The 20,081-nt window shown below is 40.7% G+C and overlaps 1 protein-coding gene across 1 annotated transcript; it reads right to left on the bottom strand.

Annotated features, from left to right (window-relative positions):
• Positions 1-1,575: 1,575 nt before the first annotated feature.
• LOC306920831 (putative sodium-coupled neutral amino acid transporter 8) lies at positions 1,576-11,763 on the bottom strand (the record flags this gene model as incomplete). The annotated part of the gene is made up of 10 exons (XM_079497752.1): positions 1,576-1,678; positions 2,169-2,220; positions 2,963-3,165; positions 3,866-4,013; positions 5,310-5,424; positions 6,248-6,305; positions 6,432-6,536; positions 7,028-7,184; positions 8,067-8,265; positions 11,575-11,763. The coding sequence occupies 10 exons, from the start codon at positions 11,761-11,763 to the stop codon at positions 1,576-1,578; spliced, it is 1,329 nt and encodes a 442-aa protein (XP_079353878.1).
• Positions 11,764-20,081: the final 8,318 nt, after the last annotated feature.

The following is a 20,081-nucleotide window of genomic DNA, read 5'->3' as shown; positions in this document are numbered from 1 at the left end:
GCCTGTAATGCTCAAAATAGGGACGCCAGGTTGAAAAGTGGTTAGGTCTTTCTGTGAGTTTTATACATATTTAACCCATTTTGTGCGGGAACCCCTTTTGGTGTTAGCATTATGTTATGCTTTAGCTATTGAAAAATAGCAGATCTACAAGCTCATAGCGCGCCACCGAGTGGCGCGCTACGAGCTTGTAGGTCTGCTATTTTTGAAAAATCGAAGAACGACTGACATAGAAACATAGCTTTTTCAGAAAACTGTCAGGATGTAGAAGACATTTTTAGAATCTGATCTAAGGTCAAAATTGGTTAAAAACAACAAAGTCTGCACACTGGGATCATGCTCCAAAAGCTTGAAATGTATTGGTTTCCACCAGTGGACGTGACGTTTTCAAAGCCTCACCGGGGCTTCATCAGCTGATGAGTGTGCAGACTTTATTGTTTTTTTGGATTCCGACCTCCGCTCTGCCTGGCACCTGGTATTTTAGTGAATTGGATGTGCAAAAATTGTGCATGCTTTATTTATAAATGAAAAGTATTAACACATTTTGGGCGGGAACCCCTTTTGGTGTTTTAAACATTGTTATAATTTAGCTATTGAAAAATAGCAGATCTACAAGCTCATAGCGCGCCATCGAGTGGCGCGCTGCGAGCTTGTAGGTCTGCTATTTTTGAAAAGTCGTGAAAATGTTTGGAATATATATTTTTTCAGAACAACGTTTTTAACTCAAATCTTTGCTTCTGGGGGGGTTCCTGGAACAACATATTTTTAGATGGGGGTCGGAGGCCAATTACATATCATTTTTGGGGTCCTTGACATGAAATATTGAGCACCACCGATACAGAAACATGAGGTATTTCAGAATTTAGAAGACATTCTTTTCTTAATTCTTAATGGGTTAAGAACAGCTTGTGACAGAAATATCTACACTGGATCCATTGGAACACAGGATCTTTATTTTCCCATTCCCTGAATGCTTCTGACATACAAGGATTCTACCGACAATATTCAACATAGCTATTGGCATCACCACCATTGTTAAGAACTGTAGCCCATCTTTCCATCTTGGTATTGCAGGTGTATTGAGACTGCCGTGTGCTTTCACGGCACAACACTGACCTCTGGCGTTGCTTTGCTGCATGACACACTAGTCAAGTGTTAAAGCACACTGTAAATGAACTAATAAATAGAAGAATTTGCTCATTTATTTGATAGATAAGACAGGGAAAATAAATTACTAAAGCATGGTATATAAGTGTATTTATACATTATTTATGTAAATGAGATTGTATACATGAGCAAATTCAATTGTAGCTACTCTTCTCTCGTATATAAATGTATATACAGTATTATAATGTCATTCTCTCAAGGAATCAATTATATTTGATTGTCTGCCAATAATCTATTTAGATCAACATTTGTACATCACAAAAATGGAATATTATCCAACATATCACATTATCAAACAATTGCACATCCCAAAGTTTAAAAACTAGAATAGACTAGATTTTTGACCAAAGCAAAATCCATTTGTGCAAAAAAAGAACGTGATATCCTGCTGTGAACGGCTTTGATGTCGATTTAGAATTTGTGGACAAGCTCCATTATGGCTATAGTCGTACTTTGTCCAAAAATGAAGACCCCGACAACAATTGTTACGACACCCCACCCTGTGAACAGCATTCTGGAAAAGGAGATAGGGGAAGGGGAGCAAGAAACAAATCAATATGGGTCATCCATGCCGTTTGTAAAGAATACAAATATACAGTTGGAGGCCATCGATATTGTCCTTTTCTTTTTGCTGAGGTTTGCGTGATCTGCGCAAAAGGACAGTTAACCCTTTTTGGGCGGGAACCCCTTTTGGTGTTTTAAACATTGTTATAATTTAGCTATTGAAAAATAGCAGATCTACAAGCTCATAGCGCGCCACCGAGTGGCGCGCTACGAGCTTGTAGGTCTGCTATTTTTTTTAAATCGTGAAAATATTTATTTCAGAAAACTGGAGGATTTAGAAGGATTTTTTTAAATTTTGAGGTCAGGCCTAAATGGGTCAAATGATAAGGGACAATATTGGAGGCACCCAACTGTAATTATCACTCTGCACTTCTTCACTGTAAAACACAGAGAGCGTGCATAACGGTATTTTGTCATTTGATGCTTATGTGCACTCTCACCTGACTCTTGGAGACACCGGCTCTGACTGCATTAGGAATACTAAGCAGAGACCTGTAACACAAACGCATATGAATGTTTATTACATACATTTACATTCATATAGATAGAGCGTCGCAGTCCCGCCCCTTACCATGGCCCAGGAAATGAAATCCAATGCATTTTTCCCATAGACATTTCAAAACGTATTTATTTAAAGACCTTTTAAGCGTCGTACGAAGCCAACTCGAGTCGTGACAAATCACGACAACACACACAATATTTTGGACCAAACAAATAGTTACATAGAAGAAAAACAACAAAAAAGTGCTGTTTTTTTCTACTTTCTAATTCTTTGTTTGGCCCCGAAAGATTGTGTTTGTTGTCATGATTTGTCACGACAAGAGTTGGCTTTGTCCGCGGCGTAAACGTCTTTAAATAAATCGTTTCTGAAATGTCTATGAGGAAAATGAACGGAAAATAATTTCCTGGGCCATGGTAGGGGGCGGGACTGCGACGCTCTATAGGCTTGTGTGTCAAATGTGAACCCATAGAAACACACACATATACTGTATATTATCCCATTTTGGGCGGGAACCCCTTTTGGTGTTTTAAACATTATGTTATAATTTAGCTATTGAAAAATAGCAGATCTACAAGCTCATAGCGCGCCACCGAGTGGCGCGCTACGAGCTTGTAGGTCTGCTATTTTTGAAAAATCCTAAAAATGTGACGCAAATCTTTGAATATATATTCTTTCAAAGTGAATGTTTTTAACTCGGGTCTAAATGGCTTATAGTGCAATTTCCTTTCATACCAGGAAAGATGAAGATGAAGAAGGCACTGATTCCTCCTATCACACTGATGACCTCGCCCATGTCAGGGACAAACATGGCGATGAGGAGTGTGACCGCGATCCATATCACAGTCAGGACCACTCTGCACCGGTTCTCAAACGTACGCGTGACCACGCCCGTCCGATTGCGATGGATGCGCAGCGCCAAATTCAGGATCACGGATCTATTTCATGCACACAGACAAAATGTAAGATATCAGGTGTCGCGCGCGCGCGCACACACACACCACACACACACACACACACACACACACACACACATACACCCCCCCCCCCCCAAACACATGGCTGAGGGCTACACAGACACAACATCAGAGAGAGCTGGTTCAATAGTGCAAAGTTATCCATGGCTCTGATTTAAACGCATAGCAAGTAGCCTATATAGACATGTGCCAATATGTGGGTGGTTAATGAAATACATATGCATGAGAATTACAAAACGGTCTTTTACGTGGCCTTTCTTCTGTATTTTTCTCCCAAGTGAGTTGGTATATCTTAGAATTGATTGAAGCCGATTTGATCATTACCCAAATTTGCAGGTGATTGGAATATTTTGCCACTGGCTAGTGGATCTGTGGTGCCATTTGCTGGTCTCAAGTCTGCAGATAGCTTTGGTGTGTGCGTGTGTATATGGTATACTATAGTGTATATGGACTAGTTATATACAAAACAACACATCTCAGTTAGCTAAAATCTAGTCTCTCAAGACAGACTGTTGCCTGCGTCAACACATTTCGAGGAACAACAGGGGCCGCTGTTTTCCCGAATATTTGACGATGGGATTCTCAGATTGGCTAAAATCTGCTTCGTTTCATTTTGGAGTAGGCTACACACAATGCTTATTCTGTGCAGATCGGTGCTTACCTTCCCAGTAGCAAGATGATAGGATAGATGGTCACAATTGATATTCCAAACAGTAGTCTGGCAATGATCATAACCACATCATCTCCTGGATAGGACATCAGAATATCCGAGGCCACAGTGCGTCCAAATGTCAAGAAGCCATACACACCTGTCCATAAAGAGAATAACGATCCCAGGTTTACCCATTTTGAGCGGGAACCCCTTTTGGTGGTTACATACATTATGTTATAATTTAGCTATTGAAAAATAGCAGATCTACAAGCTCATATGAACTTGTAGGTCTGCTTTTTTTTTATGTGCCTCAAATCTTTCAGAAAATTGTCATGATTTAGAAAACTTTTTTTAAAAAATTTCAACGTCAGGTCTAAATGGGTTCAAGGTATAAACAATTAAAATGCAATTATTAATAAGTAATGTATAAATATTACAAAGAAGCAGTCTATAGAGGGTCTGAGTCTTATCATTCCATACACAAACTCATTTCATTATTATTATTATTATTATTATTATTATTATTATTATTATTACTATTATTACTATTATTATGTTATTTTCTTAGTTTACTGTCTGACAGTTTTGTCAGCTTTATTATCATTATTATTATTATTTATTTTTTATTTGGTTCTGTAAACCAATAGGGTAGGCAATTATAAGCTTTTAGCTTCAGCCTACACCTTTTCGGGCCACTCAAGTGTATAATGTATTATGTATTGTTATACATGTGAAAGGTTCGAAATAAACTAAACTAAACTAATAAACAGGTGGGTCAACATTGAACAAAGGGCTGATGCACACCAAAGAGGTTAACCCAACATTCATTTGAAGGACAAAACAACGTTTGGTAAAGGCCCAAAATGACGATTGGTAAAATTATATTTTTTGCTTGTCCTAGATATTGTGTGGGCCCCTTTTTCATTATAAAACAGGCCGGGTGACCATTTTAGAGATGGAAAGAAGAGCAAGGAAAGCAGAATAGAAAACAGGTCAGTTAATCCAAAATAATGTTCCTAGAACGGTAAAGAAATAAATACATAGTCAGGTAGGCAGTCAGGTGTTCCAGATATTCACCATGACAATGGCAAGGCAGTTCTAAAAGGACCAGCATATTACAGTATAAACTGTAGTAATAGGTGCGTACTTGATAAGGTCAAGTCGCTCTGGATTAAGAGCGTCTGCTAAATGCCTAAATTGTAAATTGTAAATTGTAAGGTACACTACATGATGTACTACAATTATAAAAAGCGGAATAGGTATGCCTCACAGTGCCTGAGGTTACCAATACCATGTAGTAGCAAATGCAGTTGTTTGCATATACGGTTCAGCAGTAGAATAGAAACATTAACAGATTTTCAACATAGGTGCCGATGTGAAGAGAGTACGTGAGAGGCAGGTTTTGTACATTGAAGCCAACCAACCGTATTGATCATTTAGGAAGTCAGCTCACCAGTGAGTGTGTAGATGAGTAAACAGAAGAACATGGAGATGACAGAGATGAACACCCAGTGGGACATCTTCTTATTCTCCATGCTGCTGTAGATGGCTATACAGGCCTCGTGGCACTGAAACATGCACAGACAGACAGACAGATTATTATTCTGACCTCTGTAAAAGGATGACATGGTACAAGCAACTATTCGACTAGTTTACTAGTCGACTAGTAAATCCACTAGTCGACCTTGCTGGTAGTTGACTAGTTGATAAGAAAAAAAAGAAAAAAGTTTTTATTTTCCTGATTTTGTAGGCCTCAAGATCAGGTAGATTATAGTTATAGTCACCAATGTACACCGTTTTTAAATGTACAAATATTTATTTCCAAGAAAAAAAAAAGAAAAAAAGTTTTTTTTTTCTTTTTACATAATAGGTAGTTAAACAACGTTGAATAGTCGACTAGTAAACTAGGCAACTAGTCAACTAGTAAAAATGACTAGAAGTGAATGCCCTACTGCTTACCCTATCAGACATACCAGCAGTATGGTGTGTTCCAAGAAAGATTTTATTTTTTCTTCAGTACGGCATGGAAATTTAAATGCGCCCACTTGAAGCTAGTTTCTAATAGGTAATACAACACATTAAATAAATAGTTATTGTGCACTTATTTTTGGTTAATCAAAATCACATTATTGTTGTGTTTTATACATTGTAAAGAAGCATGGATTGATCTGAAACATCCAGCTGAAAATAGTCCCTGAAGAGAACATTGTCCATGTTGATTAAGTCCAATTCAAAGTCCATGATTAATCAACCGTGCTACAATAAAGTAATTCATAGAAACATTGTCTGTGTTTATGTATTGTAGAATATACAGTATGGCTGAAGCTGTGAAAAGACATTTAATGACAACGGTGTGGTCCTGTAAGACCTAACGTAAACGTATGGCATTACCTGGAAGCCAAAACAGATGGTTGGTACAACACTGAACATTGAAGCCCATGAACTTATGCTGAAAATCACAGAACACAGTTATTATTTAACAAACTTGTAATAATGTCATAGTAATGCTGCTATAACAATAATTGTTGATAGTCTCACACGCATGCATTCCACACAAAAAAAACCTGTTACTGACCCTTGGCTGTGCTCAGGGGTTACTATGGCTGTATGACTCTCCATCAGGTAATATTTTACTATGACTGACACGCAGAGATAGCTGGCAGCCAACGTACCTAACACACTTACAATGAGAGAAAATCACTATGTAGCATTAAATGCAACTTTAAGGGGACAAAAACAATATGTGTTAATGACGTTTAGAAGATTTAGAACACTTTCCTGGGGGTCTTTTTGTGTGTAATAATGTGGTTTTAGATATTTTAGATTTTAGGAGTGAGCCCAGTGTCTCTGATGTCATGGAAGGACACTGGGTTCACTTACTTCCTGGACTACATGTTGAGTCAGTAAGACAGCCCTCCCCCTATCCACAAGGTGCACAGTGCACCAAAGCATTATGGGGATTGTAGTCCAGGAAGGAAGTGAGCCCATCACATCAGAGACACTGGGCTCACTGCTAAAAATCTAAAATATCTAAAAAAACAAAACACATATTACACACATAAATCACCCCCAGGAAAGTGTTCTAAATCTTCTAAACGTCAACATATATTCTTTTTCAAAAAGGGTGCCTTTAAGGAAAACAATGTGATCTGACAATAATGAATGATTTACCTTGTATATTTCTGTATGCCAATCTCTTTGGGGATGGACAGAGGCAGTATGAATACGACGCACATTATGAAGAGGTGAAAGCGCTGGTCCGTGTACCAGTAATATGGAACCTCTCCCTCGCTGGACCCGGTCACAGTCTCATACAAAGACACACACACTGAAGGAGAACAAGAAAAGTGTGTGATTCTGAAGTGGGGAGGGGAAAAATGTCTGTGTTCCAAACTCCTGTTAACCCATTCAGGCCTGAGATCAGATTAAAAAAATGTCTTCTACATCCTGACAGTTTTCTAAAAAAAGCTGTTTCTATGTTAGTCATAGCAGACCTACAAGCTCGTGGCGCGCTATGAGCTTGTAGATCTGCTATTTTTCAATAGCTAAGGCATAACATAATGCTAACACCAAAAGGGGTTCCCGTTTTTATGTGTAATGTTTTTAATTGTGAAATATTTATAAAAATCCACATACAGACAGTGTCCCATATCTTTAGTACCGGTAAATAACTAAATTAATTGATTTAAATCACGATATCTAGGCCTATGCCATATCATCCCACAGTTGGGCAAGTGTACAGGCTTTGTGTGATATTCTGTGCCTGAGGTTGGCTGTGGAAGTATTCTGAGGACATCATCAAAGAGATCCAAGTGATGATTTCTCCCAGTTTGGGGATACAAGTTACTTTGTCATGCGTCTCATTAACCCATTTTGGGGCGGGAACCCCTTTTGGTGTTTTAAGCATTATGTTATGCTTCAGCTATTGAAAAATAGCAGATCTACAAGCTCGTAGTGTGGCACCGAGTGCCGCGCTACGAGCTTGTAGGTCTTTAAATTGTAGGTTTTTAAATTCGTGAAAATGTGGCGCAAATCTTTGAATATATATTCTTTCAGAGCGAACATTTTGGGGGGGTCCGTGGCCAAATACAGAAAATTCTGGGGGGTCCTTGACCACCGGTGAGATAGAAACATAGGTTTTTCAGAAAACTGGTAGGATTTAGAAGACATTTTGTAAAATCGAGTTCAGGTCTAAATAACAACCACTCACATTTTTCCAGCTGGTCCTGCACCACCACCAAGAAGGCCACGCATATCATGAAGAGGTTGAAGCAAAAGCAGACCTCACACAGCTGACCTATGGCCCGCCCACACACCTCGCTCACCACGTCCTGATAGGTGTTCTGTCTGCTGATGGACGAGGCGTAGCCCAGAATCACCAAGCCACTTATCAGGAACACAAGCGATACCTGAGGGTATACAGGAGAATAGAAAAATCACCCGTGCAGCGAGAAGACAATTCAACTTCAATTCAGTTTTGATGAAGTGTCAAAATCACAACCCAAGACAAGACGCATATAGGACGAGAATTGGGTGCCTTTAACAAATCAAGCACCCACAAGGTACCCACAGCCATATGATGTGGACATGCCCACTAATCAGACCCTTTTGGGTATCTATTCAAGATGAAATTCTGAAACTGATCGGAATTAGAATACCATTAGATCCAATTCACTACATATTAGGGGCAGACATAATTACCATACTAACTAAAAGTAACAAACATCTAGTACGAGCCTTGCTCTATGCTGCTCGGCTGTCAATCCTTCATAAATGGATAGATGACAGCCCTCCTAGTGTTATATTATGGTTTGAAAAAGTGCTGCGCTTAATGCCATTGGAGAGGCTCTCATGTGTCCTACGGGGCAACCTGGCCGAATTCGTTGAAGCATGGCTGCCTCTGGCGCCTCATATAGGGGATGAGTGGTCAAATGTTATGTGTATTGGAATGACCGAGGAGGCCAGTTAGACGACATACCAATGTGGAGGTATAGGGGTCAGATTTACATAATCTAAAAAGATGCAATTTGGTGTGAAACTGTAAATAGGTACTTATGATTTGAATATACTTTCTGCCCCTATGCCCCTTTGGCATAGGTATCTTATGATTTGCATATACTTTTTGTTTTTGTCCTGTTATTGAACTGTCAACCCATCTGGGATTATGGTTGATCTCATTAATGTCTTATAGCTCTGGATTTAAACCCCCAGAGAACCTCAAAGTGTTTAATAGAAAAAAAAAAGAAAAAAAAAACTGTTACAGAAGGGGGTTCCAGCCCAGAATGGGTTAAGTGTCGTATGTTGAACTTATGTGTCGTATGTCATACTTATGACACATGGGGTGTCATAAGTTCATGTATTGTCCATGTCTTGTCTTTTCTGCTTAATAAAAAATATTGAAACACAACAAATCAAGCACACGCACGCACGCACGCACGCACGCACGCACGCACGCACGCACGCACGCACGCACGCACACACACGATGTTAATAGTTAATCTTTGATTAATCGCCGTTAAGAAATAATTAATCGAAACTTCTGCGCTTCTATCATTGGGCGGTTTTCTGTGAACGTACATAGGTGGCCGAGGAATGCACAAAAAGAGTCCCCCCTCCCCCCTTGGTAGCCACAGAAACGTCTTGCATTAGCCCCAATATGTTCCCTTAGTCCCTACGCTCATTCTGTAGCTCCGAGATGAGGTCACACCCACGGCAGCTCCCACCGCGGTTCAGAAACGACGCATGGTTTCCAAAAGGAACGCTTCTTACCCTTTTCTGCACAATGAATCCGAAAGGTGAAGGGCTACTAGCGTGCTAAACTAATTTAAATTTAGGAACGGCCAAGAAAATCCAAGTTTAAACGGTTAAATCGGTTGTTTACCATGTTTTTCAAGGAAGTTGAAAAGCTTTAGCGCCTCCCCGGCACCTACCCTGGTCGAATATGGAATTACATTTTCCAACTGACTTCAGTTCACTCGCATTGCACGCGCACAACTTCCTTGATAAACATGGAAGCGGCTGACTAAACAACAGATTTAAACGCTCATTTAACCGTTTAAACTTGGATTTTCTTGGCCGTTACGTTTAAATCAGTTTAGCACGCTAGTCGCCCTTCACTTTTTGGATTCAGTGTACAGAAAAAGGGTAAGAAGCGTTCATTTTGGAAACCATGCGGGATGGATCGTGGGTGTGACCCATAGAGCTATAAAGGATAGAGACCGAACTGGAGCGTTAGCCCCGCCCCCCCCCCGCTATTAATTTCAGTGGAAGTTGCTCAGTGGCGTTTTGAAGCACCCGGAAGACTGCCGGAAGTATAATTATAACTCAATGGCTCGAGCGAGCGGACGTTTAGCCTAGCCTAGCCCCGGACCTCAAAATTGAGGTCCAGGGCTCAAAATTGAGGTCCGGGCTTCACGTGACGTCATGAACGTCTGTCCACTTCCATGAAAGTGCTGCAATTCCACATTTCGCCAGTAGGTAGTGGCATCTTCAACGTTGGATAGCCTTACTGGGGGAGTGGGGGCTTGGTGTGACCTCATCTTGGAGCTACAGAATGAGCGTAGGGACTGAGGGCACATGATACTGGGGCTACTTTTGCATGTGATGTGACAGACAAGACAGTGCACGTTTCATTTTATTCCTCATACAAAGATGCCTGATGCCTGGCCCTGTATCGTCAATGGTCAAATAAATATTTGATTAAGGAATATAATATGCCTTTTGTATTCTTTCTAGGCTATAGGCTATCATCGAAATGTCGATTTTTCTGTTAGACATTGAGGGAAATTAAGATTCTCACTTTTTAAAAGAAATGCCGCTTATCAACTAACCGGTTAATCAATCGATTGACGAATCGATAAGGTTATCAAAACTTATCAATTATGAATTAATTGATTCCCATCACACACACACACACACACACACACACACACACACACACACACACACACACACACACACACACACACACACACACACACACACACACTTTGGTGATCATTTTCTGAAATGCTGAGGCTCCAGACCCTGACCTGGGACCTTCATTAGAACCATCCTGTGAAAAGAGGTCTCTCTTTCACACCAAGGAGAGAGAATGGTAATGGAGAATGGTCTTTAGCCTCAAGTTAGCAATCCCCCACCTCAAACATAGGCTGGCTAGTGGCTTCACACACTTAAGTTGTGATAGCTTTTTTGTAGCACAATCAAATCAATGCATTGCATTTAAGGTTATTGTACCATTTTACTCAGGACTAGCCCCATATGTGCCCTCAGTCCCTACGCTCATTCTGTACTAGTGTAGGCTCGGGGGTCGTTTGGTTTGTAGCTCCCAGGACCAGAACAGCTCAAACTTGACTGATTTGTCCTTTTATATACTCTATGGATTTGTCACTGTCTCACTGGCTCGGGGATCGTTTGGTTTGTAGCTCCCAGGACCAGAACAGCTCAAACTTGACTGATTTGTCATTTTATATACTCTATGGATTTGTCACTGTCTCACTGGCTCGGGGATCGTTTGGTTTGTAGCTCCCAGGACCAGAACAGCTCAAACTTTACTGATTTGTCACTCTCACTGACAGACAGTGGCCAGCCTGAGCCATGCACCAGAAAGATAGGCCTCCTAGGCCTATATTCGCATTGTTTGTCTCATAGCTATATTCGCGTATAGTTTTTAATGTTGGTCTATTCTAAAATAACCGTACTTTGAAAGCTTCACTCACCAGTTCCACGCTAATGGCAGTGTTGATACCTCCAGCCTTCTGAAAGGCCCAGGGGAAGTTCAGCAGTCCGGCGCCCAGGGCAGACTTCAGCATGATGAACACGGCGCCGAACGAGCCGAGCCGTGGTGGGTCTGCGTGGGATGCAGACCTGGCCATCAGGCAGATACTTTCACGAGCAAGTTCTTCCATGTTAACAAGAAGAAGAGTCTTTGTTGTTTGTCCTGTTGTTGTTCAGGTCCTGTCAACAACGCCTGAAGAGTGAAGACCCGTAATTGACAATTATTTCGCTAATTGAAAGGTATAATTAGGCACCTGTATTCTTCTTGTTAATTGCGAGCGTTCCTTTCCAGCTTTTCCAAAGTATATGCCTGTAGTTTGGTTCATCTCATCAGCGTGACTCGGGAAACGGCGGCGGTAATAAATGTTGCAAATATATAGCCTTCCTTCCTACACACAGACGACCACCCGCCCCCCACACAGTGCACACACGAGACAACATTTCGCAGTATTCTAATTAGACATTTGGGTGATCACAAACATATCACTGCATGGTGAAACATTTGTCACTAGCATGATTCTCATTCTCTCTCTCTTCTCTCTCCCTAGTCCCTCCCTCCCCCCTCTCTGTTTCTCCCCCCCTCTCTATCTATCTCTGTCTCTGGGAAGAGAGTTAAAGTGTAAATAGGCTAGAGCCTACTAGCCTAGAGCCTAATAAATCCACTGGCTGACAATGCTCTCCTACTGGAAAACTATAAAGTCAGAGCTAATTAGCTAAAGTTTGAAGACGAATCTTGAGGCACACCCTTTTAGCATTGCCTTTGCCCATAGGTTTTATAGGGATTTTTATATTGTCCCCTTTGTGCTTAAAAAAATGATACTACTTTCCCTCTTTCATTAATCTTTCTAAAATGTTTTTTTTCTTCTTTGATCTGTGAAGCAATCGGATTGGATTGCACTTGCTGTATGAAATACATGATATGTACATGTATGCAGGCCTATTCAAAGACAGCTAAAACACACTATCCTGTATCCCCTTTTCTCATTTAAATGTATTTTGTTTCTGTTATACTGGATCATGCATTTTATTTTATGCAGCTTACTACTAGTAGGCTATTGCAAATTGGTTGGAATCAGTAACTAGTGACCAAAGACTATTGTCTTGAGGTGTTCAGAAGACCAATCCCAGATTTGGTGCGTGCCTCTGAGTGCCTCACCCTGAACAGGGACAAATTAGCCAGTGGCGCCATGGCCCAGGGGCCCTTGGCTCTCAGGGGCCCTTCAGGGAAATTGGACCGCGTGGTACTGGGTTTGACGCCCAGTACCACTGGGCGTGGGGGCCCTTCATTGGCCATTGATTTTGTTAAATTTAGGTCAAAAAGATGATAAAAACACGGAAAAACACAAAAAATGTCGCGCGCACGCACGCTATGGGGGCCCTGCAAAAATTACCGGCCCAGGGGCCCTCGTTGGGGTTAATCCGTCCCTGACCCTGAACAGGCACCGTCAATGAAAATGTCCTAGATGTTCCTAAAAATATAGCAAGCGTAGCCTACCAATATTTTAATGTCTTTTTGTGTATATAATTATAAATACATCATTTTCAACTTTAGCAGCGAGTTGCAAATATCAAAAATAATTCACAGGTGGTATAAAGGGGTTGCAGCTCAGTGAGTGGAGACTCAAAACAAAAGTGTCATCTCTGCCTGAGACCAAAATAAGATTTGGTTTAGTTTGAGTGAGCAATGACAAAACAACAACAAATCTGTCAAAATGTATAAGAAATTCATATTCTTGTTTGTTCAAATACATGTAATTATAGAGAACTAACACGTATATGTTAAGTTTTCAGTCATATTTAAGTTTCTGTTAGGCACATAAAAGCAAGGAAAAGATGTGTATATACAGTATTGAACTCTAAAAGGTCCACACAAAACTAGGAAACCATTCTTCTGAGGGGTACAGATAGGACTTTAGTGGCTTTTAATATGCCGATAAAAATATGCTTACAAATATAGGCTATATATACACTTCCATGGTTTTACTACATACATGTAGCCTATAATATAGCCTGGCTAGAGTCTTTTGAATCTCTGTATAAAGTCCCTACAATGCTCCATGGATCAAATGCATTGTCATAATCCATGGTTTCAATGACAGCTGCATTCATCTCTCAGACCACCCGTAAAGATGATGTAACCACCTGCTGTTTGATGTTCAGCTCAGTGCATTAGGATGTTGAGATGATGAGGAGGAGGCAACCAATCATATTCATATACTCTTCATGGATGGTTACTACATTTGTTCAAGGTTTGCTTGCACTCTGTGATTATGTGAATTTGCGAATTTAGAGGTAATAGTATAAACATGCAGCTTCTAGAAAAATATATGGTCCACTCAACTGTGTTAATGAACCCTCTGTGACAAATATAGTTTTCAAATACAGTACAAGAATGTTGCTTCCAGGTTTTTTTACAAACAGCTTTGATATGTAAATGATACTTTTTGCTGTTGAATACAGGTACGGTTCCTGTGAGTCTTGCGGCGGTGCGGGCCGGTTCCGGCGTGCCGCACCGCGTCCGAAACGGTTGAGAAATGACAGAGTTACCGCGTGGGGGTTCCTCTACTGTACTGTACTGTACTCAGTCTGTACTGTCACTGTACTGTACTGGCACACCCGAAATTATCATATATACGGTTAATATGTGCGTGTGTGTTTGTGTGTGTGTTAGGTTGCGCACAGGTGGTGAAAAACAACCATGCTGTTTTCTGCTCAGACCCAGGCAGCCAGCCACACACATAGCTCCGTAAGGGAGTGGTTGCACCACTCAAAAACATATAGCATTCAAAAGTGAGTTGTGAGCTCCCCTCATGTGAGCTCATCTCTGTTTTAAATGTCTCTCATATTCATCTTGTTTCCTTAAGTCACTTGATAATGATTACATAGAAATAATTATATTTTAAAAGTGCATACAGAAAGAAATGCTGTCTTGAAAGCAATTCCACTCTTTAGTCCAAGCGTTCGCTCTAAGAACAAGCATCTTCATCTCCTTCCAAAAGTTATATTCCTCTTGAAACGCATGTGGTTATGATGAATTAATTAGTCAATTAATTACATTATAAATTAGTCAGTTTGTCACAAGCCTGATATCAAAGAGGATGGCAGTTGAAAGATTGACTGACTGCTAGATTTACACAAAAGTGTTTAAATTGGCAGAATAATCTATCATTTGTTATATACATCAAACTGCCAACATAAATATGCATCCCAGACTATTTACCCCTTACATGGGGCAGGGACAGGTAAAATAAAGTATAGCTTATAGAAATAATGATATTGATATTATCCCAAAACTCATGTGGGAACAGACACCACTTTGGTCATGTAAAAACTAAAAAGCACTGGTCCAGATATAGCCTACACTGTACGTATTTACTCTGTTCCCAGACTTTCCCCCATGTTGTTTGCCTTATTATACAGTTATTTATGACCATAGAGCACCAAAGTCCTGACGTCACTGTCAGTAGAGGTCGTCAGTCCACAGGTTCATGTACTTTTTATTTGCATTGTAATCTCCATAGGGGGATTTTAGATCGCATCATATAAGAACTGTGTTTGAAAAATAAACCGATCACCCCGACCTTTTCACTCATATGGATATGAAGCATCGACTGAAGGTGGAAATGTACAAATATACCCAAAGAGTAACAAAATAAGCGTTAGAAACGAGTCAAACAACCCAGAGACTACATTTCCGGGTAGGCGGGTGGCTGCATCTGCCCGTCGCACAACAGAAACTGAATGTCAATTACGTTTATTTTAATTGTATTGATATTTAATGTTTCGTGGTTAGTACGAGTCGAGTCACCACCAGCTGAGCTTACGTCAACGAGGAATCTCAGGAACGCAATGTGTTGACAGCTGGGCGTGACGTATATTAGCAGCGACATTGCCTTCATATGTAGTTTCAAGGCTTTTGCGGCCACATTAATTCCATTTTCTCCAGAAACTGGCTGTATCAAATATGAATGGACATCATTAACGACGCTCAGCCACTCCCCTGACAGAAAGGCCGGGGTGGTCGGTTTATTTTTCAAACACAGTTCTTATATGAAGCGACCTAAAATCACCCTATGGAGATTTCAATGCAAATAAAAAAATACATGAAACTGTGTATTGGAGTCCTCTACTGAAAGTGACGTCAGACTTCGGTGCTCTATGACCAACTCGATTAGGAGGGAGCTTAGACAGTAGTTATAAGACCTGGTTAGATATGGAGCAAACCATAAAGTGTGCACACTGGGAAAAGTAACATGGTGAAAGTGGGCCTGAGATTGTACATGTGCGCTTTCAGTGTTTCTTGGTTGCTTTGGTCGGAGGTGGAGCCCGTGGGGGGGCTTTGCGTTGTGGGCACAGTGCTGGGTGGAAGGGTGGTGCGGCTGGCACACATGTCATAAAGGTTTCCCGAAAACTGTGTCTTCCTTGATTCCTGTCTCAGAGATTCCCACACGGCCGTTGCATCGCCAGGACAACCAACAAGTGCTCCATTGGCACAGACATGGAAGGCATTCCATGACCTGCAAAAAGAAAACACACACATGAACACACATTTCCATTTGGTGTAACTGATGTGAGAGGATCAAATGTGAATTAGGTAAAGCAAATAATTTGTGAGTAGCATCAGTGTATAGTGAAGAATATATAGTAGGTATTTGCAGGGCCGGATTAACACCTCTGAGGACCCCTGGGCACTGAAGCTCGAAGGGCCCCCCTTCACGCGTGCGTAACATTTTTGCTGTTTTGGAGCCGTTTTGGGGCAGTTTTATGCCGTTATATTGGCCTATTTCCGGTCGCCTACCCCCCCCAGAGTGACAGCCAATCTAGCGCATTGTTGTTGCTTTACACACAATTGCACTTTTCAGCTGCCCTTCTCACCAACAATAAAACACTAATCTATTTAGACACCATTTATTTCATTCGGATTAGAAGGGACATTTTCTGTGGAGCTTCTTTTTTTTTTAGGGGGCCCTGGTGCCCAAGGGCCCCTGGGCACGTGCCCAAAATGCCCATATGGTAGATCCGGCCCTGGGTATTTGAAAGGTATTAGCCACCTTATAAATATAAAGCATCTACGTACTACAACAACCATGAACCAGAATAGTAAGAACGAAAAGAGAATGTTGTAACATCAACAACGGTTTCTATGTATAGTGAGAGCAGAGAACACACACCTGCAGATTGCATCAATATCTTCTGTACTCTGGTCTTTTTGGATGTCCACTAAACTGTCCCCAAGTGTCAGCAGACACTGTGCAAAGCTCTTGTATATGGATCCACATGACACAGGGATCGCCGCCGCAAGACTCACAGGAACCATACCTGTATTCAACAGCAAAAAGTACAAGTAAGACGCGCGAACGCGGGAAGCGAACGCAGCTCGTAAATTGCAAAAACAATTAGAATAAATTACGATTTTTTTTTTAAGGTTTTTTTTAAGTTCTCTTTTTTTGTGTTTAAGATTTTTTTTTAAGTTAAGTTTTTCCTTTTAAAGTTTTTCCTTTTTAAGTTTTTCCTTTTTAAGTTTTTTTTTAAGTTAATTCTTTTTTTAAGTTAAGTTTTTTTTAAGTTAAGTTTTGTGTGTGTGTGCGTTTTCCTTTAAGTTTTTTTTTAAGTTAAGTTTTTTTAAGTTAAGTTTTGTGTGTGTGTGCGTTTTCCTTTTTAAGTTTTTTTTTAAGTTAAGTTTTTTTTTAAGTTAAGTTTTTTTTAAGTTAAGTTTTGTGTGTGTGTGCGTTTTCCTTTTTAAGTTTTTTTTTTAAGTTAAGTTTTTTTTTAAGTTAAGTTTTTTTTTAAGTTAAGTTTTTTTTAAGTTAAGTTTTGTGTGTGTGTGTGTGTGTGCGTGCGTGCGTGCGTGCGTGCGTGCGTGTGCGTGCATGTGTGTGCGTGCATGTGTGTGTGTGATACAGCTGCGCCCTCTGGTGGTGGGTGGTTGGTGTTACAGCGTGACAGACACACACACACACAGACAGACAGACAGACATGATCTGCTGGGTCTCATAGTAAATGCTCACTGCGTTCGCAATCATTTACATATCAAAGCTGTTTGTAAATGAGTGGAGAGATACTGCACAACGGAATGCAGATGCTTCCATACTGGTCTGTAAGCATGTATTTTTCATACATGCTACAGAATTTGATCAGGTATTAACTACACAAAAATGTAGATATGGTGATATGGTCAGATTAATGCATGTTCCTTCATATCCTATTGATTGATTGATTGAAAATTGTATTAACAGTTTGCAGAATTACAGTACAATTCAAGCACAAACTCAATACAAAGGCTGTTAACTGTGAGTGGACGACCCAATTAAACATTACACTTGTTTACAACAGGGTCCACCATGTTCAATTCATCAAAACATTTAGAGACATACAAATAGACACTTCTATATAGACAAAGAACAGAACAGGAATTCATCATAATGGAGGTAAAAAGGGAAAAGAAACATATACAGTGAGGGGAAAAGGGGGGGTGGTGGGGGGGGATTCAGATTTTACGGGGGCCAGTTTCGAATTGCAGCCATCCGTAGGTGCCCTTTGAGAGCGGTTTTGAAGGAGTCAAGGGATTCGCATGTCTTAATGACTGTTGGTAGGGCGTTCCACATTTTGGTGGCATAGGAGCGAAAATAATTTAGTCCCTAAAAAATGCACTTGTGTGGCATAGGCTACCCCAAGAGAACAGTGCAGGTCTGAATACTTGAACCGAGTGAGACGTGTTTTTTTTGTTTGTTTTTTAATGCTGTGAGCAGTGTGAGGGATATTTTAAAGTAAATTTAATGCAAATGCACTGCAAATTAAACATACCGTAAAGTTATTATGAGTGATCACCTATGTTGGAATATTTCTATCCACAGGGCACAATTAAGAGATCACTGAATGGTTTGATGAGTGTTTCAAATGATGTGAATCACATTGCTACTGCCACCAGATCTCAACACAGTTGGATATTGATGGGAGCTTTTGCACCGACGCTAGACACGAGCCCACCATCATCATCAAAATACATTGAGACCAGGGAATATCGTCTGTTAGAATGGTGTTCCAGGCCCGGGCGCTTAAGCTCAACCGTCTGGGCACCTAGGCTGCCAAGCCAACCGGACGGCGTGCCGCGGGCTCGACTCCCGAGCCCGACGGCCTTTGCCGCATGTCACTCCCCATCTCTCTCCCCTTTCCTGTCTAATTACTGTACCCTATCAATAAAAGGCAAAAAAACGCCCCCCCCAAAAAAAGAATGGTGTTCCAGCCCTCCAGAAGAGATCAACATTAAAGTTCTTAAAGGAGCACTTCACCCATTTTCAACTACATCTTCATATAATTAATTAGTCCGTACTAATGCTCATTTATTATAAGATGGCCACAATTTCCGTCTACTTAGGCCTCATTCACACGTACCAAACACCAATCAAGCAATGTTTGGTCGTTTTTTTGTTTTTTTGGGCCACCACAATGCTTTTCCAATGGGAGTCACATGGTTTGATCAAACATTTGTGTTTGATTGCTGATTGCTGATTGCTCTCCGCTCATCAAACAAAAATGTTTGGTCAAACCATGTGACTCCCATTGAAAATGAATTGGAGCAGCAATCAAACTGCAATCAGACATCCCACACGGACCAAAAATTTGTTGTGTACGTGTGAATGAGGCCTTACTCTGCGTCTCATTGGTGGGCTATGGGCACTTCCGAAACCTTCCTATACCAATGACATCATCAATAATGTTTAAATTATTATTAAGAGTTCATAACTTGTTTTTCAGAAGAAAAAAAATCATATATATCTATATATCTATATATCTATCTATATATTGATAGATATAATTAGTTAATTTTGTTTAATGCCCTCATCAATGTCTCAGTCTTGAAGCTACAGTATAACACAATTCATGACATGGCTCCAAATTGTGCAGATAATCAAAGATTATCATCATCAAAGATATTCTTCTGTGGAGACTGCCCTGCCCATCAAGAGGAACAAGACCTCTCACATCTCCAGATGTTCTGAGTTGGGACACAGGACTGACTGTGAATGAACTTGGTGTGGCAATGAGCAACAGCAGGGACGTGCACACATAGACATCAAAGGGGGCTTCAGCCCCTGCCCCTTTTACCCGTCTGTAAAACAACTGCCCTCTCAAGACCACGAATGCAGCATTTACTATAGTGAAAGAAATGCAAATGCCACTCCTTTCCCTTCCCTTCCATGCCATACCATACCGGAAGGCCGCATTTAAGAGAATTGCTTTTCCTGAACTTGAACGCAGTATTTTGCGTTGAACTAATTTGTTTAGAAATCCATGTCGTTACACACCGCATCTCCAGTAGATAAAGAGTGCTGGGTTGCGCCCCGAAAATAGCTGATCTACAAGCTCTCAACGGGCCTGGGCCATGGCTCAGTGGTCCAGGCACCTTGGCTGGTAATCCAGTCTGGCAGTGTGCCGTGGGTTCGACTCC

Source organism: Electrona antarctica, assembly GCF_951216825.1.
Source record: "Electrona antarctica genome assembly, chromosome: 3".
NCBI lineage: Eukaryota > Metazoa > Chordata > Actinopteri > Myctophiformes > Myctophidae > Electrona > Electrona antarctica.
The sequence above is the reverse complement of the archived record's forward strand: the minus strand, read 5'-3'. Positions and strand labels throughout refer to the sequence as shown.